The sequence below is a fragment of the Cavia porcellus genome, unplaced genomic scaffold (genome assembly GCF_034190915.1).
Source record: "Cavia porcellus strain 051 isolate PalLab524CR breed Dunkin Hartley unplaced genomic scaffold, mCavPor4.1 scaffold_1, whole genome shotgun sequence".
Lineage (NCBI taxonomy): Eukaryota > Metazoa > Chordata > Mammalia > Rodentia > Caviidae > Cavia > Cavia porcellus.
In genome coordinates this window covers 233726233-233743677 of record NW_026947484.1, presented here as the reverse complement: position 1 = coordinate 233743677, position 17445 = coordinate 233726233, and the positions used below count along the sequence as shown (strand labels likewise).

The window sequence follows — 17445 nt, the reverse complement described above, 5'->3', positions numbered from 1 at the left end:
CTTTCTTGTTTTTTCTAACTGGAAAACTACTTATCTGTCAAAAGACTTAAGTCACATCTTGTTTTTGGTTTTTTTGAGACAGGGCCTTGGTATGTATGTAGTTCAGGCCCATGGTAATTCTGCCTCAGACCCAGATCTTACTTGTGACGTCTACTATTCTTGTTAGACTTTGGTATCACCCTTAACGCTTTCAAAGGAATTTTGCTCATAATAGTAATAGAGTTTACAGTAGATGTTGTCCTCCTATTCTGTGATTAATACTCCACAAGGCATGTAACATATAAAGACCTATTAAGCCTCTGGATTCAGATTACCTGTCATCACATTGTTTTACCTGTAAATTAGCATTGTTACCTTGGACAAGCAATTCAAATTCTCTGTGCCTCCATTTTCTCATCTGTAAAATCTCATGTTTGGTGGTGATATTTTTTTTTTTCATTTTCTTTTTGGTTTTTATCGGTACCAGGGATCAAACTCACGACTGCCTGCTTGCAAGGCAGGCACTTATGCCACTGAGCTAAATCCCCAGCCCCTGGCGGTGATATATTAATCTCTCTTGTTGTTTGTTTGCGGCAGGGTCTTGCTGTGGAGTGTAGGCTGACCTTGATCTTGGTATATAGTCCAACCCTTCCAATCCTGCCTTAGCGCTCCTGGTACTGACATACAAGTACTCAGTAAATACTGACATTATTAAGATCAGAACTTTTATCCTTGTAGGCCTCCTCATATCTAGATCAGTGTCTTTGGGCTGGGGATATAGCTCAGCAGCACAAGCAGCTACCTGGCAAGCACAAGGTCCTGAGTTCGATTCCCAGTACCCCACACACAAAAACATAGATCAGTATCTGCCATAAGACACTCACAGTGCCTGAAGATCCGGATAGGTTTTGATTTCCATATGGACCTTCACCAAGGCCCCAGAGCACTGGTGTAAAGTTAAGAGTGTCCTGAGAGTGTCCACAAAGGTCTCAGCAGCCGGTGATGAGGGGTAGGAGTAGAGCCCCTAACTTAAGTGGTGGACATGTTAGAAGATACAAAGGCAGCAGAATTGCTAAGGGTAAGAGGTATATCATTTATTGACCCTGTATTTCCCTGTCACTGGTCACTGCTCTTGACTCGTAGGACGACAGGTACAGAACTACAAGGGATCATGCCCAACTCTGTGATGACCAGGTCCACAAGCTCTGGAGGAGTCACATCATAGACCAGATTCAACAGCCGTAGGGATGAGTGGTTCTGCCAGTCACCCAGGGCCACTCGATCTTCCCGCTCACACCGCAGGTCATCGGGGTCATCTGCAGTGGGAGAGGCACCTGTTATGTCCTTTGAAAAGAAGTTAGGGCTTTCACCTCCCCTCTCCCTTGCAAATCTTCTCAGCTTCCAGGAAGGTTCTCTTCCGCTTTGCTTACCTAGCTCATTAGAGACAAAGGCGTCAGTCTGCACACGCTCACAGAACTTGTATGTTTCACAGCAGACCAGTACTGGCACATTATGGGCTCGAGCCACTAAGGCCAGCTGTGCCGTCCCTACCCGTGACATCACAGATCCATTGGCCAGAAGTGCATGAGCTCCCAATAGCACCTTGGAAACCTATGTTAGACAGGAAGGAAAAGGATAACATATTGTATCAGGGTACAATAAGGCCCCCCATTTCTGCCCAGGAGAGCCATTTTAGAACAAGTAAATAAATCAGTTGTTTCTTTGTGTTTGGAGACAGGGTGTCACTGTAGTCCAGGCTGGCCTGAGATTTTCAGATATCCTCCTCCCAAGTGATGGGATTATAAGCATGCACCACCATGCCTGGTGACAAGTAATAAAACTTAATGGCTGCTTTTCTTAGAAATCACCTAATCACCTACCAAGTGTGCCACAGGAAAACTAAACTTTGAAGTTACTTTTTTCTGTTCCTTCTTGGTGGCTGCAAGTTTAATATACAGTTCTTGTGATAGCTGAACTGTGCTGTATAGCAAGCTTTAGGTATTTTTCCTATTTAAGTAAAAACAGGGCTCTGTTATCCTAACATTTTAAAGTAACTGAGCCTTAAGAAGCTAGGAGTATGTGTATGTTATTGCACCCTTTCACGTCCAGTTTCAGAGTCCCTTTCCTCTGCCCTCACCTCTGGGAGCACATAAGAGGCTGCAGGAATCAGCAGGTAAGAGGCAGGGACACCAGCATGGACCAGAGAATGAAGCATGTGCCTTCCTTCTAGCCAGGGCCGGCTGTCCACCACTACCACCCGAAACTTCTGGCCCTCATTCCAAGCCTCCTGCAGAATTCGCGATACCAGAGATGAGCTACAGTGGATGGAGAGGAGATGACGTCATAAAAGGCACTGAATAGGAACCAGCTCAGTCACCAGTGCAAAGGGGTGGTCCTTTCTTCCCATCATTCCACTCCCCAATTTTCCCTGTCATACAGATGGGTCATACCATCCATACACCAGGATCACATCTCCATTACTGATCTTCTTGTAGGCAAAGCGTGAAATTGCCTGAGCTGCAAGCACGATCTTCTCTTGGACATACCGATCGATGGCTGCTCTGAGTTCTGTCTTGGCCTACATGGCGTAAGATATTTAGAGAACAGGAAATAGACACATTTCTTCCTCTGACTATCATGCTGGATGCTTGAATATGTTATAACGATGGACCTGGAGGGCACTCAAGGGTAATACAAGTCAAGAGTGCCCAACCACTTCCTTAACCCTCACCTGGGGCAGAATGGCTTGTGCTGCTGGCCTTCTGGGAGTTTGGAACACGCTGCTTAGCACTAACCACAATGCCTGCTTCTCCATTCCTCCTACTCACCTCCTCTTCCCGCTTGGAGCTGCTCACAGCAGTGATTTCCTTGTTAAGGAACTTGATGGCATTGTACATGCTTGCTGACAGGGGGCGACACTGAGTCAGGAAGCTACAACAACAATACCTGCTGTTTATGCAGCTCCTTACAATTTCAACCAGTACATTGAAAAAAAAAAAAAAAATTAAGCTGGGCATGGGGCACACAACTGTAACCCTGGAGGCCAAGGCAGGAGGATCACCAGGACCTCAAGGCCAGTCTGAGCTGCATAGTGAGTTCAAAGCAGCTGGAACTACATAGCAAGACTACAACTCAAAGAAAAAACCAAATAAAAAAAGAAAAAGAAAAAAATTTTTTTAAATACAAGAGAATGGAAAATGCAAAAATAAAAGAACCAGAATATCAGAAAAAGACTAGGGGCTGGGGGTTTAGCTCAGCGGCATAAGCGCCTGCCTTGAAAGCAGGCAGTCGTGAGTTCGATCCCTGGTACCGGTAAAAAGGAAAAAGACCAAAAAAAAAAAAAAAAAAAAAAAAAAGAAAAAGACTAGGCGAGGTAGGAGCAGATTTGTGTCTTTTCTTACCTGATATAGGGTTTCAATTTATTCACAAGATCCCTTGAGAGTTCCTCATTGGGAGGGGTTGTGTAATCCTGAATCACCTACAGAGCACACAAACTGATTAGCAAAATGCCCCTAAGAAAGGTCTCTGAAAGGGGATGCAGTTCCACTGAGGAAAGTGTCCCCTGGGAAGGAGTTATTTCCTCTGCCCAAGAGTTCACCTTGGGTAAAAAGCTGGGCCCGTGTTGGGGAAGGCAGGGGTGGGGTCAGAAGGGAACAGCAGGGCATACCTGCTGCAAGGCACGAAGCAGAGCAATACACCGGGCATTGGAGCCGCTGACCAGGCCCTGGGAGTACTGCAGGCCGAGTCGCACCATGGCTGGGTGGATCACAGAGGACGGGATGCTGATGGGATGGCAGCGTCACATACTTGGCAAGGAAACTTCTTACCTATGGATTCCCCCTCCCTCCCATGGAAAGGGAACTTCCTTTACTAGCACAGACTGGCTTCCCACTGAGTCCACTTCAAATTTCCAGTTGCTTTTATTTATTGATTCAGGGCCTCACAGTGCAGCTCAGGCTGGCTTTGAACTCACCCCCACTAGGCAGCCCAGGATGGCCACAAACTCAAAATGACCCTCCTGCCTGTGCCTCCCTGGGTGCTGAGATTATAGGTGCATACCGACATGCCCAGCTCTAGTCACTTTTAACTATTTAATAATACTCAGGCAGCGTGTTTGTTCACATACAATGACTGTGGCAGGTGCCATTTCAACCACTTGATTCTTATGCTGGATAAATTTGATAAAATTGTCATTTTTAGAGTTCCTGTTATCTCATACAAATTAATGAAAAAAATGCAATTTTAGGTCATCCTGTACTTATCTAATTGAACAAGTAAGTGGTTAATACTAAGGTACCACACCTCCTCAGACTTAGACTTTATGACAATTTTGTAGGATCTTACCTCATGTACTGGGTCAAGGAGTTCTGTCTGCTGTACTGGGGTAGGTGGGAGAAGAGACTGACTTTGGATCCATAATCCTTTCGTGTAGGAACCTTGACAAAAAAAAAAAAAAAAAATGTTAGGACAAATGGCCCAGAGTTATGGGACGAAGCTGGAAAAGAAGAATGAGACTCTTTTGCTCCAAAATATCCATCCTTTTTCAAGGTCCCACTTTGCCCTGAGCAATGTTCTTGTCTCTCTAGGCTCTTTTCCAGTTCCTACCTGTTGTCGATCTGGTTTTTTAATAAGAGTCCTCAGACGTGTGGGGTCATCAACCTGAGTGTGTTCAGGGAGACGCTTTGCTCCTAAAAGATAATAGTCATGTGTTTGAGACAGTCTTCAGGTGGGTGATTTGCTTCCAGGGGACAGGGAGAATCAAGAAACACAGGACAGGGGGAAAGTTAGGGAAAATCCAGTAAAACAAGCACTGGGGGTACAGTGGGATTAATGGAAGAATTTTGAACTCTAGGTTCCAAAATGAAAATGGAAAGGGAAAACTTTTACTGTGAGGAAGCCTGAGCTGACCGAGAAACAGAGCAACAGAGGTTGTGAAATGAAGGGAAGATACCTGAAGGGGACTCTGCAGCTGTGCTGGGGCAGGCCTGAGGAAGCGGCCCTCCCTGCTCCCCTTTCCTGGCCTGTTTCAGGGCCCGTTCAGCCTCCTGCTTGGCCCGACGCTCAGCCCGAAGCTCAGCCTTACTCCGAGCAGCTGCAGCTTTCTCACCAGGAGCGCCCTCCAGCGGCCTGCTGGGTCCTGGCAGTGCTCTCCCTGGACCTGCTAAAGGGTGAAGAAAGAGGTGCTCAAGCTTCAGGCAGATGCTGCTTCTGCTCCAGCAAAGCTAGACTGTTGCTTTATCTGAACCTCTTCACTTCTTTTCACTTGCTCAAGCCACCTTCGTCCTGCCCTTCCCACCACACCCCTCCACCAGCTCCACACCCAAGCCCTTTCAAAAAGACCCCCCACCTTGACAGTGGGCTGCAGTTACAGCAGACCCAGCTTCTGGTTCTGCTCCTTTTTCCTCCTTCCGTTTCTTCTTCTGCTGTTTCTTTTCCTTCCGAAGCTGCAGCTTCTCTTCCTGGGTCATCTCCCTCCCTCCTACCTGAGACAAAGACATGGGACACTGCTCTGCCCCCAACAATTCCAAAGATGAATCGACACTGCTGGCTGAGATTTCCATATGGTTAAATCCCTAATCCTTTCTAACATCCTCATGCTACCTATTACAAACTTACATCCCACAGGGATGGAAGCTTCTCATCCAGGATCAGAGTCACATACCACTAAACTCTAAAATTTCTTGGTTTTCCTGAGAAACAGACGGTAACAGAATGGGAAATGGGCTGAATGAAGCTGACAGAGCTTCCTGCGTAGCGTTTGACAGGCGGTTGGGGAGGGCACCCTCACTTACCCCAGGCCGAGGAGAAAGCTCCGCCTTCATCCCTGATCCCGACTCTGCATCAGAAAACAGTGCACAAAGTGAACCAGAGAGGCTCCGGGAGGGCTTGGGTGGCCTTCTGGTCGCAGCTGGCTGCTGAGTCGGCATTACCACCTATTTGTCGCCGGGCGCAAGGCGACCCAGGAATCCGCGTGGGGACGCACTACGCGGCAGGATCAAAGGACAGGCAAGGAAAGGAGGGGTCACCCACCCTTCACCTGAGAACCAGTCGGTGCGAGGTGCTGGGCTGCGCGGGAAGACTGTAAACCAGAATCTGGCGTGACGCCAGAACGCAACCACAAGGCCCAAACGAGCTCGATCGAGCGCGAACCGTCCAGAGCTCATCGGATCAAGTACCAGTTGGTGTGCCCAACCCTTCACTCACCCTCGAGAACTGCCACAGCCACAGCAGCCATCACTCTCCGTCCTAGGCTCCGCCCGCCGCGGTCGCCGGGCAGTCCCGATGCCTTGCTCCTAGGTCACTGGGACTACAGCGCCACCTGGACTGGAGGCTCCACCACCCATACCCACGGCGCACAACGCCAACCGGACTACAACTCCCGGCATGCCCGGACACGCCCCTAACTACGGGCAGCGAAGAGGTTCATCTCAACTTCAGGATTCCTGTTCCCGAGAGTATCTACTTGCTCTTAGACTACAGTTCCCAGCATGCCAGAAGACACTGCGCCCAGAACCGACGTTATACTGCTTTCCCAGCACGGATCTCAGGCCCCCCCAAAATGGCGAATAAGGCTGCGGGGACGCTCTGAATAGCGGAGGCGAGCGTGCAGAGCCGCCGCGGCCCTTACAGTTCGGAGCCTGAGCGGGCCTTGCCATAGGGATCATGCACTTTTCCATTCCTGAAACCGAGTCCCGCAGCGGGGACAGCGGCGGCTCCGCCTACGTGGTGAGGAGCAGCAAGAGTTGGACGGGCCGGGGCGGGGATAACGGGCTGAAGCCTTGGGAGAGGCCTCCTAGGCCCGGCTGCCATCGTTCAGGCCTGATCCTGGGCAGCCGCCTCGCTGCAGCGTATTTCCTGTCTCAGATTTGTGCAGAAGTCGCTCCTCTAAGAGGTCCTTTGTTCGGCTGGCAGCTTAGCCAGGCCGCGGCTCTGGTGGGCGTCACTGGCCGCTTGGGGAAGGAAACTGCAGCACAAGCACCCGAGTTTCCTCTGGACTGCCCTTCTGCAGTCTTGGGGCTTGAACCTGGAAAAGACAGGCTACCTAACTCTTAAGAGATACCGGCGGACTTTTCTCACAGAGCTCAGCCGGCCAACTTCCGGTTGGGGTTTTCAAAGCGATAGCTCTGACTGCTACCCTGAAATGTTTCCTGCTTTTGTATCCTCAGGCCTATAACATTCACGTGAATGGAGTCCTGCACTGTCGGGTTCGCTACAGCCAGCTTCTGGGGCTGCACGAGCAGGTGGGACTGGCACCCCTGCCTGTAGGCAGCTTTAATCCCTTTCCTGCACATGGGCATCCATCTCCATTTTTCCTCACATCGCGTTCCTCTTTAATCACTGCCACAGAGGAGGGTACAGTGTTTTATCTTATCCTCTGGCATGTCCAAGGAACTCCCTAAGAATAAGCGAGTATCTACTACTCTTTCCTATGCTATACCCACATCCTCCTCTCTGCGTTTTCCTTATCTGCGCTTCCAACCTTTGCCCCTGCATGGAAAAACCGAATCCTCCCTAATCCGCCCAGAGACATTCCTTTGTCACATGACCTGCAACTTCTTTGCCCTGCTTGTGAAAATCATGCGCCGATTTCCTTGTGTGTTCTTTGGCTCAGTTCAGTATGTATAGCTGTTCCAGATATTGTTGTGTGTCTGTGATGTAATGTTTCTCTGCCTTCCTCACCAGATGGTGAACACTGTGTTAAACTCAAACGCAGTCCTGGTTCCACTGATAATTAGTTGTGCAGCGCTGAGGAAATTACCTCATTTCCTTGGGCCTCAGTATCTACAGCTGAAAAATGGATTCCTTGATCTGCAAAGTCCGTTTAAGTCCTAAGATACTTTGTGAATGTACTTAACTATATGACTGAACTATTATGTGCAGATAAACACTCTCTGTAGAGCTATTTCCTGTGAGAGTTCAGTGAACAGTTTTGTCCTGTGCCTCAGGAGCTCCCTGTAGGTTTTAGCCCCATCCATATCCTCCCCACACTATGAAGGAACTGACTTGTGAACAGTAAAATTAAAAAAGAATTTAAATATCTAAAGCAGTTCCCTTTGCCAGATGTCCTGGTGATTAGCTGTAATCTCAGCACCTGGGATGATGAGGCAGGAGGATCATCAGTAGTTTGAGACCAGCCTGGGCTACATAGTGAGTTCAAGGCTAGCTGGAACTACCAAAAAATTTTTTAAAAAACCAAAACTCACTTCCCTTGAAATGCTATTTGCACCAAAGTTGTTTCCCAGATGATAGACAGGGGCTCCAGATGAACACTGTGAGTCTAGATTGCTTCCTGTCACTTTCTGTGTTTATGTGAAAGGTTGTATCTCTTTCTCTACATAGCTTCGGAAGGAATATGGGGCAAATGTGCTTCCTGCATTCCCCCCAAAGAAGCTTTTCTCTCTGACACCTGCAGAGGTAGAACAGAGGAGAGAGCAGTTAGAGAAGTACATGCAAGCCGGTGAGTGGCTGGAGGAACTTTACACTTCCAGGACTATGGGGAGAGACTAAAAACAGCTGGCTCTATAGAAGTTACATTAATTTCTAGATCTGGGAATCCACTTACTGACCTGTTACTTAATTAGCAAAGTAAATAGCCTGAAAGGATTTGTAACTCTGTGTATTAGCAAAGCAATTTGGGCACTAACATCTATGAGAAATTCTAGTGTAACACTTAAGTCTTAAAGCAGTTTAGATTGGTGGGAAGAACTTAATTTGTATCTCATGTGCTTTAGATTAACATCATTGTTATTTCCCTAGTTCTATAGACTGGACTCAACTAGATGGCAGCCAAGGGTGGGGCAGGTGAAGAATTTATGCAAACAGTGAGTGAGGTGAGGCCAGCTGGGAGTTGTGGCAGGCCACCATCAGCCCAGGAAATGGGGTGGCGGGGAGCCTACTAAGAGGAGGACTGGGGTAAGAGTGACTCCTGGGCTATTAGAACATCAATCTCTTGTCCTCACAGTTCGGCAAGACCCATTGCTTGGGAGCAGCGAGACCTTCAATAGTTTCCTGCGCCGGGCACAGCAGGTAAGGCTTTGTGTGACACTAAAGGGAAGATCTGTTGGAGAACCGTGCCATGTTACTGAGGAGAGGTACACAGGAAGTCATCCTCACTTTTTGAGACAGTCTTACTCAGACTGGCCTTGAACTCCTGGTGACCCTACCTCAGCCTCCCAAGTGTTGGAATTATAGGCATGTGCCACCGCACCCCACTTTTCTGATAGCTTTTTTATGGAATGGTTCTTCAGCTGTAACACTGAAGTCAAGCAAAGCCCAGCCTGTGTTGTTTTGTTTGTGGTACTGGGGATCAAATCCAGGACCTTTGCACTAAGCTACCTCCCAGCCCTTTTAAAATTTTGAGACAGGGTCTCAATAAATTGCTAAATTGTCAGGTTGGGCTCAGTCTTGTCATTCTCCTGTCTTGGGCTCTCAGAGTGCTGGGATTACTACCCTGCACTATCATGCCTAGCTCAGCATAAGCAGCGGAGAATGAGGACACTAGAGTGGCTCGCATGCTGCAGCGGGCCATTCTCTCTGAAAGTCCTAAAAGGTTTGTCATCCTGCAGTAGACCGAGCTGGAGATGGGTCAGAACTGCACCCTAGGCTGGTGTTAACAAAGGACTGACTGCCCATCCCTGTTTGCACACAGGAGACACAGCAGGTCCCCACGGAGGAGGTCTCCTTGGAAGTGCTACTCAGCAATGGGCAAAAAGTTTTGGTCAGCGTACTAACTTCAGATCAGACTGAGGATGTCCTGGAGGTGAGCACTGTTCAGCACTGCCCCCGCACCCACTCGGGGCTTGTGGGGAATTGGAACCAGCCAGGAGGGTGAGCCGTACTTTCTGTTTCCAGGCTGTAGCTGCAAAGCTGGATCTTCCAGATGACTTGATCGGGTACTTCAGTCTCTTCCTTGTTAGAGAGAAAGAGGATGGAGCCTTTTCCTGTGAGTTCCCCTGGACTTTACTTCATTGAGCTTTCCAATAGTGAATTTCTATCTCTGTCTCCCCTTGGATTGGAACATGTCCTCAGGTTTTTTCTTGTTTCGAGTCTCAGCCTATTTTCCTTTTTTCTTTTTTTTTTTTTTTTAAACCTATAGTTGTACGGAAGTTGCAAGAGTTTGAACTGCCTTATGTGTCTGTTACCAGTCTTCAGAGTCAAGAGTATAAGATTGTGCTAAGGAAGAGGTCAGGACTGGGCCTGAAAGGGGGGTGTGCTGGGCTGGATTACCAGGCCACATTCTGAGACAGAATAATCTGGACAAGGGGAGCAGTGCTGGCGGCTTCTCCAGGCTCCCAGACGTCCTCCGTGTCACCGAGCTCCTCGTAGTTCCACATGCTCCTGTTTTGCCCCTTTCCCTTCTACCTCCCGTCCCACCCCAGCTTAGCCCATCACCCCTTTCCACCCCTTGGCCTCACAGTTATTGGGACTCTGCCTATGATGAAGATGTCATGGAGAACCGGGTTGGCCTGAACCTGCTTTATGCTCAGGTGAGCTTGGAGCTGCCTCAGAACGCTTGCCCTAAAGATGACTCATTCTCCCAGGAAGATGCCTTTCATATCCTTGTTCCCAGTTCAAGGGGAAGTTACTAGAATATAGTCAGGGCTCTTGGCACAGCCTCTTCTCTCCCTACTTTGTAAGCCAGTAAGGTCAAAGTCTCACTGCAGAGGTCACTCAAATGTGGGACTAGGGTCAGGCTGGACAGAACTAACAGTGGACACACTGCTGGAGCTACTGACTGGGCACCTCCTTCCCCCACCCCACCCTGTCTTCACTGTAGACAGTATCAGATATTGAGCGTGGGTGGATCCTGGTCACTAAAGAGCAGCACCGGCAGCTCAAGTCTCTACAAGAGAAGGTCTCCAAGAAGGAGGTGAGCCCTGCCTTGCTGTCTCCCTCCAGAGGGTGCTTATCTTCCCTCCTAACCCACAATATATGGTGACCACTTTTTAGTTCCTGCGGCTGGCCCAAACTCTGCGCCACTACGGCTACCTGTGCTTTGACGCTTGTGTAGCCGACTTCCCAGAGAAGGACTGCCCTGTGGTGGTGAGTGCAGGCAACAGTGAGCTCAGCCTCCAGCTCCGCCTGCCTGGCCAGCAGCTTCGTGAAGGCTCCTTCCGGGTTACCCGCATGCGATGTTGGCGGGTCACCTCCTCTGTGAGTAGAGTTGGGGGCCTTCTTGGGGTGGAAGAAGTCTGCCAAAGCCTTGAGTTTCAAAAATGGGATGCAAGAGCTGGGCGTAGTGGTGCATGCCTATAATCCCAGCACTTGGGAGCCTGAGGCAGGAGAACTTTCGCAAGCTCAAGACCAGCCTGGGCTACAAAGTGAGCTCAAGGCCAGCCTGGACTGCATACTGAGACTATCTCAAAGCAGAGGCAGATAGTACAAAACGAGCTCAGTCTAACTCCCTTCCTCTCCCAGGTGCCACTGCCCAGTGGAAGTACGAATAGCCCGGGCCGGGGCCGGGGTGAGGTACGCCTGGAACTGGCTTTTGAATACCTCATGAGCAAGGACCGGCTGCAGTGGGTCACCATCACCAGCCCCCAGGTGTGAGCCCTCCTTCAGGCCTCCCCTAGAGCACTCTAGACACCAAGCCTAGGGCTTCTAGGGTTTCATGTGAGTGGGGGGCCCTTGTCAGAGGGGTGCTGGGCTCTGGATGACCCTGGGCTCTTCTTACTCTCAGGCTATCATGATGAGCATCTGTTTGCAGTCCATGGTCGATGAACTGATGGTGAAGAAATCAGGGGGCAGCATAAGGAAGGTAAGCAACAAGCAGGAACTCATCAGTTCAATGATTGTGCTCTTCCTGCCTTCTCTTCAAAAGGAGGCAAAGTAACTAGGATCCAAAAGGGAGTAATCCTGCCCTCATTAAGTGTTTTCATCCATCCCTAGATGCTGCGGAGGAGGGTAGGTGGTACCCTGAGACGCTCAGATAGCCAGCAAGCAGTGAAGTCTCCACCGCTGCTTGTAAGTATCCCTCCAGTCAGTACCCAGGCTCTCAGCCTTGCTTTGCCTCTCCCCTGAGTTTCTGACCCCTTTGCTCCTCTTCCCCAGGAGTCACCTGATGCCAGCCGGGAGTCCGTGGTCAAACTCTCAGTGAGTTTCAGGGTGGTAAGGCTGGTGTCTGGAGAGGCCTCACAGGTATAAGCCTTCTGACGCTACCCTGCCTGTGTTGCAGAGTAAGCTGAGTGCTGTGAGCTTGCGGGGCATTGGCAGTCCCAGCACAGATGCCAGTGCCGGTGACGTCCACGGCAATTTCGCCTTCGAGGGCATTGGAGATGAGGATCTGTAATCCCCACTGCTTGGATGTCTGCCCTCTACTCCAGAGGAATTCACAGAAACTTGCCCTGTGCCTGAACCCCCCAAGCTAGGGGGGACGTTCCCTCTCCCTTCCTACCCACCTTTTCTCCTCTGGGCCATGGGCCACCTAACCCTCCTCCCTTCCTTCTTGGGCTGGCTGCACAAAGAATCATCCCTTGTCACAGCTGGCCCTCAATGCCAAATTAACATTTAGTATTTTGCACAAAGTCTTAAGGGACCATGGGTACCTGCCTTGGGGAGGAACACAGCTCGCCCCTGGGCTGCTTCTGGCTTCTCGGGGCCATGGGCAAGGGGATGGGCAGGTCTGTGTATGGTCTGGCCCAGCTCCCCATCATTAAACTCAGCCTGACTGCTGCCTACCTCTGGTTCCCTCTCACTGGCCTTGCTGGCCCACCATGGTCTGCTGTGCCAAGCAGAGGCAGACTGCTTGCCATTGCCAATTCAGTGTAGACATGGCTTTGTTAGTGTTTCCTTTATTATAAAGCACTGAAATAAGTTAAACAGGTGAGAAGCTGGGCAGTCCCCCAGCCACTTCGTCCACTGGCAGCAGTGGAGATGAACACAAGGCCCTTCTCACTGAGCTCATGAAGTGCATCAGTCAGGGCAAGGCCCCCTGGTCCATATGGGCCCCTGCCTGTGGGTTTAGGCTGGTCCACATAGTGCCTACGTTAGTCTGTGTGGAGCCCCTGGCCAGCGGGGGAGGAAGAAGGTAGCTTCTGGTCATCTGTATAAAATGCAGGAGGGGCAAGGCTAATCCATAGGGCCCTGGGAGAAAAGGACCTAGTTTAAGGTGAGTCTGTATGGAGAGCCCGGCTACCAGCAGCACCTAGGGCTGCTGAACCCCGAGTGTTCAAAACAGAGGGTGGGCTGTGAGGTGGGGCCCAGCCCTCAGAGGCAGAAAGGCCAGGCCCTCCTGCCCCACCATGGCCATGCACCTTCTGGTGGCGTTTGTAGTTGTCCCAGTGGCCTGTGGTGTAGGCGCAGGTAGCACAGCGGAAGGGCTTCTCGCCCGTGTGCCGCAGCATGTGGCGTTTGAGGTTCATGCTCTGATTGCAGCTGTAGTTGCAAAGGCTACACCGAAAAGGTTTGTCACCAGAGTGGATTCGACCATGACGCTTGAGGTTGGCCAGGTTGCCACAGGCGTAGGGGCAGAGGGGACACTTGTAGGGCTTCTCTCCCGTGTGGACACGCTGGTGCCGTTTCAGGTTATCCAGATGAGCTGAGGCGTAAGGACAGCGGGCACAGCGGAAGGGCTTCTCGCCACTGTGTGTCTTCATGTGCCGGGCCAGGTGGTTAGGATAGTGCGTGGCAAAGGGGCAGAGGCTACAGGCAAAGCCTTTGTCACTAGGTCCCTGGAGTCCCCCACTGGCACCCCCTCCAGCCTCTCCTCGCATGCAGCGCCCACACATGGCAGCTCCCAGCCGACTGCCCTCACCCTCCTCCAGCTCTTGTCCACAGCCCCGACAAGTCCAAGGAAACAGCAGTTCTGGCAGCGGTTCTGATCCAGTCCCACAAAGGCCCTCCCCTTCACCCCGCAGCTGCCCACAGTCTGGTAGGAAATTGGCACCACCTGGTGGCACGTGAAGACTCAAGTCTGGCAGGAGCAGAGCATCTGTGGGGACAAAGACCCAGGCTGTGAATCCAACCGTGACCAGCGCTGCCCGCCCGGCCCAGGACTCCCCCGTCTGTCCCTGCCTCTTACCTTCGGGCTGGCGGGGCACGGCCCCCTCCTGCTCTGCGGGGCTGGGGGGCCGGGCTGGTCTCGGAGCACAGCAGCGAAAGCCACAGGTCGGGCAGGGCGGGGTGGGGGGCCCGGTGTGGGTGCGCTGGTGCCGCCTCAGGTTGCCCAGGCTGCTGCAGGCAAAGGGGCAGTGGGGACAGCGGTAGGGCTTCTCGCCAGTGTGGGTGCGAGTGTGTCGCGTCAGGTTGACGAGCTGGGCTGAGGCGTAGGGGCAGCGGCCACAGCGGAACGGCTTCTCCCCGCTGTGTGTCTGCATGTGCCGCTTCAGGTGGCTCGAGTAGTGGGACACGAAGGCGCAGAGGCGGCATGAGTACAGCAGCCGTGGGGGCAGCGGGGGCCCCCCACCCGGCCCTCCTGCCCCACAGCACGGCCCCTCACCTGTCGGCCCCCCACACAGCTGGCAGGCGGCTGGGCCTGGCCTCTCACCCCTGGCCTCCCCGGGCCCCCTGGCCGGCTCCTCAACTTCGCTTTCGGCACTCGGTGCCTGGCCGCCCCCAGACTCATCGTCGCTCAGCCCGTAGGGAAGCCCAGGCCTGGCCCCAAGAGAGTCTCCTGGGGAGACACGCACGAGAAGAAACGTCAGCAAGGGCAGGAGCGGGCTCAAACACCTGCTTTCTGGTCTGGTTGTGTCTGTTTGGCCCTACCTCCTTCTCAGCTTTGATGACCACTCTGGGTCCCTCCCAAGGACTGAAATTTCCCTATAATGACTCCAAAAACTGAACATGAACTGCCTACCTCTGAGCCTGCACTAACCCAGTGACAGCAGAGTTGAGCTCTAACTAGTTCCACTGAGTGGAAAACATCAAGGGCTCTCCGTGGGCTACAGATTGAAATAACAAATTCCTGGAATGAGAAGGTAAAAAAAAGGCCCCAGGGACCCAAGACCTGTTTCAAAGCTCTCTACAGCAGTACGATTACTTTTAGTAAAGAGTATAAAACAAGTCATCTCGAGAGCGAGGCAAATTTTGGAGGGAAGTACAAACAATGAAAGTTCTGCTTTTTTTTTTTTTTTTTGCAGTGCTGGGGACCTCATGCATGCTAGGCAACATTGCTCCACCACTAGAAACAACCTCACTCCAATTATAAAAGTAACCCGCGTTATGCTAGAGAACGGATTCTTTTACAAGGACTCTCAATGATCCTGAAAAGCATAAACTGGGTAGGCAGTGCGGCATGTCTGGATAGGCAATCCTGAGACCAGGGAAGGACAGACGATGGATGGGAAACGGGGGAGGGTACTTGAAGGCAGAAACTAAAACCTCCCAATACAAAATGAGGGGATGCTGCAGGTGAAAAGGAGACCAGACATAAGGACCAGCCTCAGTCAGCCATCCACAGAGGGGTCACTTCCTGGACCTCTTAAAAGTGCACTCACGGGAGTGGACCAGGGCAGGAAAGGTTATTAAAAGGGCATTTAAGTTTTAATCAGCTGCTCCATGTAATTCATCTGCCCTCCTCTTCACTCCACATCGGGCAGGCCCCAGATCTTCACCTGGGCACAGTAATGGAGCTCATCTGGCCATTAAGCCCTAACTGTGGCAGGAAACGTGTGACCTGACTTCTACACGGCTAGGGTTCCCAGCAGCCACAGACCCTTCACCAGGTCCCGCAGACCTACCTTCAGAGTCTCTCTCAAAGCACATGAGTTGATCGCTGTTGCCGTCACCTTCCTCCTCTTCCTCTTCCTCTTCAAACTCCAGATCCTGGCCTAGCAGCAAATCACTCTCCAGCACCAGGGCTCCGGGTCCTTCGTCGAGGGAGTCTTCAGTGTCCACTGAGGAGGAAAGGGGGTTTGTGGCTTCTCCCCCTTGAGCTGTGCCCATCATCTGCGCTGGAGAAGTTGCCCTCGTGGGCCGCACTTCCCGAACTCGCTGACCCCCTGGTTCCCTCAGGACCTCGGTAGGAAGCTGGCAATCCAAAACGCTCGTGGAGTCCCACTGCACCCTGACCTGAGCCCACTCCACTGACCCCACCCCGCTCCTCCCTCCCAGACCCCTAACCCCTGACCTTTGACCCCCTCGCATTTCACGGGCTGCGGGTGGCTTTGCTTCCTTCGGGGCATCGTGACCGGCTCCAGCCCGACTGGCCTCCGGCCTGCGGCCACCCGGCCCCGCCCCTCCAAGCTCGGAGGCCCGGTCTTCCTCTCAGGGCCCGCGGGCCGCCTCCATGCAGGGGCGCGGGCCCCGGGCAGCCCCTGGCCCTGGTCCCAGCGCCCAGCTCAGGCCGCTCCCGCCGCCGCCGCCGCCTCCATTCATGGAGCCCCGTACCCCCCTCCGAACACCAGCTGGTACCTCCGTCCCCGCTTCCGCTTCCGCCGCCGCACAGCCGCACGGGACGCGTAGTCCGCAGGAGGCGCAGCGGCAGGGCGCCCGGTGTGACCGGGAAGTGATTGTCGCGCGCAGTGGGCCAGCCAATCGGCGGCGGCAGGAGCCGGGCTGGCCGGCCGAGGAACTAGGAAGTCGGTCCCGACCCCGGGGGTGGGGGTAGGGGCGGGGGCGGGGGGCGGAGGCCGGCCGTTGGCTCCAGGTGGCAGCCCAGGGCCATGCACAGCAGCCCAGGGAGGGAGAAGCCCGCTCGATGCTCCCCACTGGGGCAGGCAACAGAAAATAAGCACACCACGGGCAGGATTAGGTTTTGGCCTTTAGTCTGAAAAAGTGTTGATTGAAAGTGTACAACAGAGAGCAGGTGCAAGCGGCCGGGGGCCATGGAGCCGCCAATAAAAAAGAATGTCCTTAAATAAAGTGTTCACAGAGTAAAAACCAGAACCGCCAGTCTTTCCCTCCAACACAACAGAGCACAGGCACAGAACCGGTGATGAGCCCAGAGGAGCGCAGAGGTGGCTGGGGAGGACCGCAGGGCTCCCAGGCTGCTGTGTGGAGGACGGGCCCTCTTTGAAATGAGCCAAGGAAAGCCGCCCAGCTCCCCCTGCACACCTCATACCCACTGCTAAGGCTAAAGGAAAAAGACAAAACTCAGTCTTAGATCCGGAGGGCTCAGGAAACAGTCCAGGTGGGCAGGAGTCCGCAGGGCTGCTAGTCCCGCTTGGCTTTCTTGTCGCTGTTGCTGTGCTCCTCGCCCGTCTCGGGGAGCACGTCCTCAAGTTTCCGCTTGCCGCTCTCTGACTGGGGCTCTGCTGTGTTTCGGGGCTTGAAGCAGATGATGATGCAGGTCATGTTGTCACACCCTGTACCATCCCCTGAAGTGTCTGGTGCCAGGCACTGATCCAGCAGCTACGAAAAGGGCAGGTTAAGTCAGCCATGGGGTCTGAACACCTTGGCATCCTAGAGTCCCCCAAGAGGGCTGGCCCATTGGAGACAGGGTGGTAGGATAACCGGCAATGCGAATCACAAAATAGTCCCCTCTCTACTCAGTCATAACGCAAGTCAGGGACAGAAAGGAAGGTGAAA

At 52.4% G+C, this 17445-nt stretch overlaps 4 protein-coding genes across 9 annotated transcripts in view; 1 reads left to right on the top strand and 3 right to left on the bottom strand.

The window, feature by feature from the left end:
* Positions 1-1052: 1052 nt before the first annotated feature.
* Eif2b4 (eukaryotic translation initiation factor 2B subunit delta) lies at positions 1053-6346 on the bottom strand. Of its 5 annotated transcripts, none has more exons than XM_005005034.4 (13): positions 6184-6346; positions 5772-5815; positions 5327-5462; positions 4931-5140; positions 4585-4667; positions 4324-4415; positions 3647-3761; positions 3381-3457; positions 2808-2910; positions 2430-2557; positions 2117-2294; positions 1410-1590; positions 1053-1295 (listed from the first exon to the last, which is right to left on the bottom strand). In XM_005005034.4, exons 1-13 carry the CDS (start codon positions 6212-6214, stop codon positions 1096-1098), a joined length of 1578 nt encoding a protein of 525 aa, XP_005005091.1. In that variant the 5' UTR covers positions 6215-6346; the 3' UTR covers positions 1053-1095. The 5 variants fall into 5 exon arrangements, with proteins under 5 accessions (XP_005005091.1, XP_003472981.1, XP_063086828.1 ...); XM_003472933.5 differs by having other exon boundaries at positions 4931-5137; XM_063230758.1 differs by having other exon boundaries at positions 5327-5458; positions 6184-6294.
* Positions 6347-6477: 131 nt separating this feature from the next.
* Snx17 (sorting nexin 17) lies at positions 6478-12656 on the top strand. Its single transcript, XM_003472937.5, has 15 exons — positions 6478-6705; positions 7146-7220; positions 8320-8437; positions 8942-9006; positions 9629-9739; positions 9832-9922; positions 10076-10163; positions 10397-10466; positions 10757-10849; positions 10930-11133; positions 11398-11523; positions 11660-11737; positions 11869-11943; positions 12031-12072; positions 12155-12656. The coding sequence occupies exons 1-15, from the start codon at positions 6643-6645 to the stop codon at positions 12266-12268; spliced, it is 1413 nt and encodes a 470-aa protein (XP_003472985.1). The 5' UTR covers positions 6478-6642; the 3' UTR covers positions 12269-12656.
* Positions 12657-12754: 98 nt separating this feature from the next.
* Positions 12755-16476, bottom strand: Znf513 (zinc finger protein 513). 2 transcript variants are annotated; one of them, XM_063230766.1, is made up of 4 exons: positions 16330-16476; positions 15657-15812; positions 14000-14590; positions 12755-13909 (listed from the first exon to the last, which is right to left on the bottom strand). In XM_063230766.1, the coding sequence occupies exons 2-4, from the start codon at positions 15679-15681 to the stop codon at positions 13083-13085; spliced, it is 1443 nt and encodes a 480-aa protein (XP_063086836.1). In that variant the 5' UTR covers positions 15682-15812; positions 16330-16476; the 3' UTR covers positions 12755-13082. The 2 variants fall into 2 exon arrangements, with proteins under 2 accessions (XP_063086836.1, XP_003472986.2); XM_003472938.5 differs by lacking the exon at positions 16330-16476 and adding an exon at positions 16046-16320.
* Positions 16477-16665: 189 nt separating this feature from the next.
* The window catches only part of Ppm1g (protein phosphatase, Mg2+/Mn2+ dependent 1G), a 31007-nt gene continuing 30227 nt past the window's right edge, over positions 16666-17445 (bottom strand). Inside the window, exon 10 of the mRNA XM_003472941.5 lies at positions 16666-17268. Coding sequence (XP_003472989.1) covers positions 17071-17268 — 198 coding nt within the window. The 3' untranslated portion in view covers positions 16666-17070. The remainder of the gene's footprint in view (positions 17269-17445) is intronic.

Coding starts and splice junctions, on each gene's coding strand:
- Eif2b4 (XM_023566325.2), bottom strand. CDS start 5,906: ATGCCGACTCAGCAGCCAGCTGCGACCAGAAGGCCACCCAAGCCCTCC. Junction 2,295..2,429: donor GTGATCCTGGTGTATGGATG/GTATGACCCATC, acceptor CATCCACTGTAG/CTCATCTCTGGTATCGCGAA. Junction 1,591..2,116: donor CCTCTTATGTGCTCCCAGAG/GTGAGGGCAGAG, acceptor TGTCTAACATAG/GTTTCCAAGGTGCTATTGGG.
- Snx17 (XM_003472937.5), top strand. CDS start 6,643: ATGCACTTTTCCATTCCTGAAACCGAGTCCCGCAGCGGGGACAGCGGC. Junction 6,706..7,145: donor GCGGCGGCTCCGCCTACGTG/GTGAGGAGCAGC, acceptor TTGTATCCTCAG/GCCTATAACATTCACGTGAA. Junction 9,740..9,831: donor AGACTGAGGATGTCCTGGAG/GTGAGCACTGTT, acceptor TTCTGTTTCCAG/GCTGTAGCTGCAAAGCTGGA.
- Znf513 (XM_003472938.5), bottom strand. CDS start 16,100: ATGCCCCGAAGGAAGCAAAGCCACCCGCAGCCCGTGAAATGCGAGGGG. Junction 15,813..16,045: donor GAAATGCGAGGGGGTCAAAG/GTCAGGGGTTAG, acceptor TTTCCTCCTCAG/TGGACACTGAAGACTCCCTC. Junction 14,591..15,656: donor CTTTGAGAGAGACTCTGAAG/GTAGGTCTGCGG, acceptor GTGTCTCCCCAG/GAGACTCTCTTGGGGCCAGG.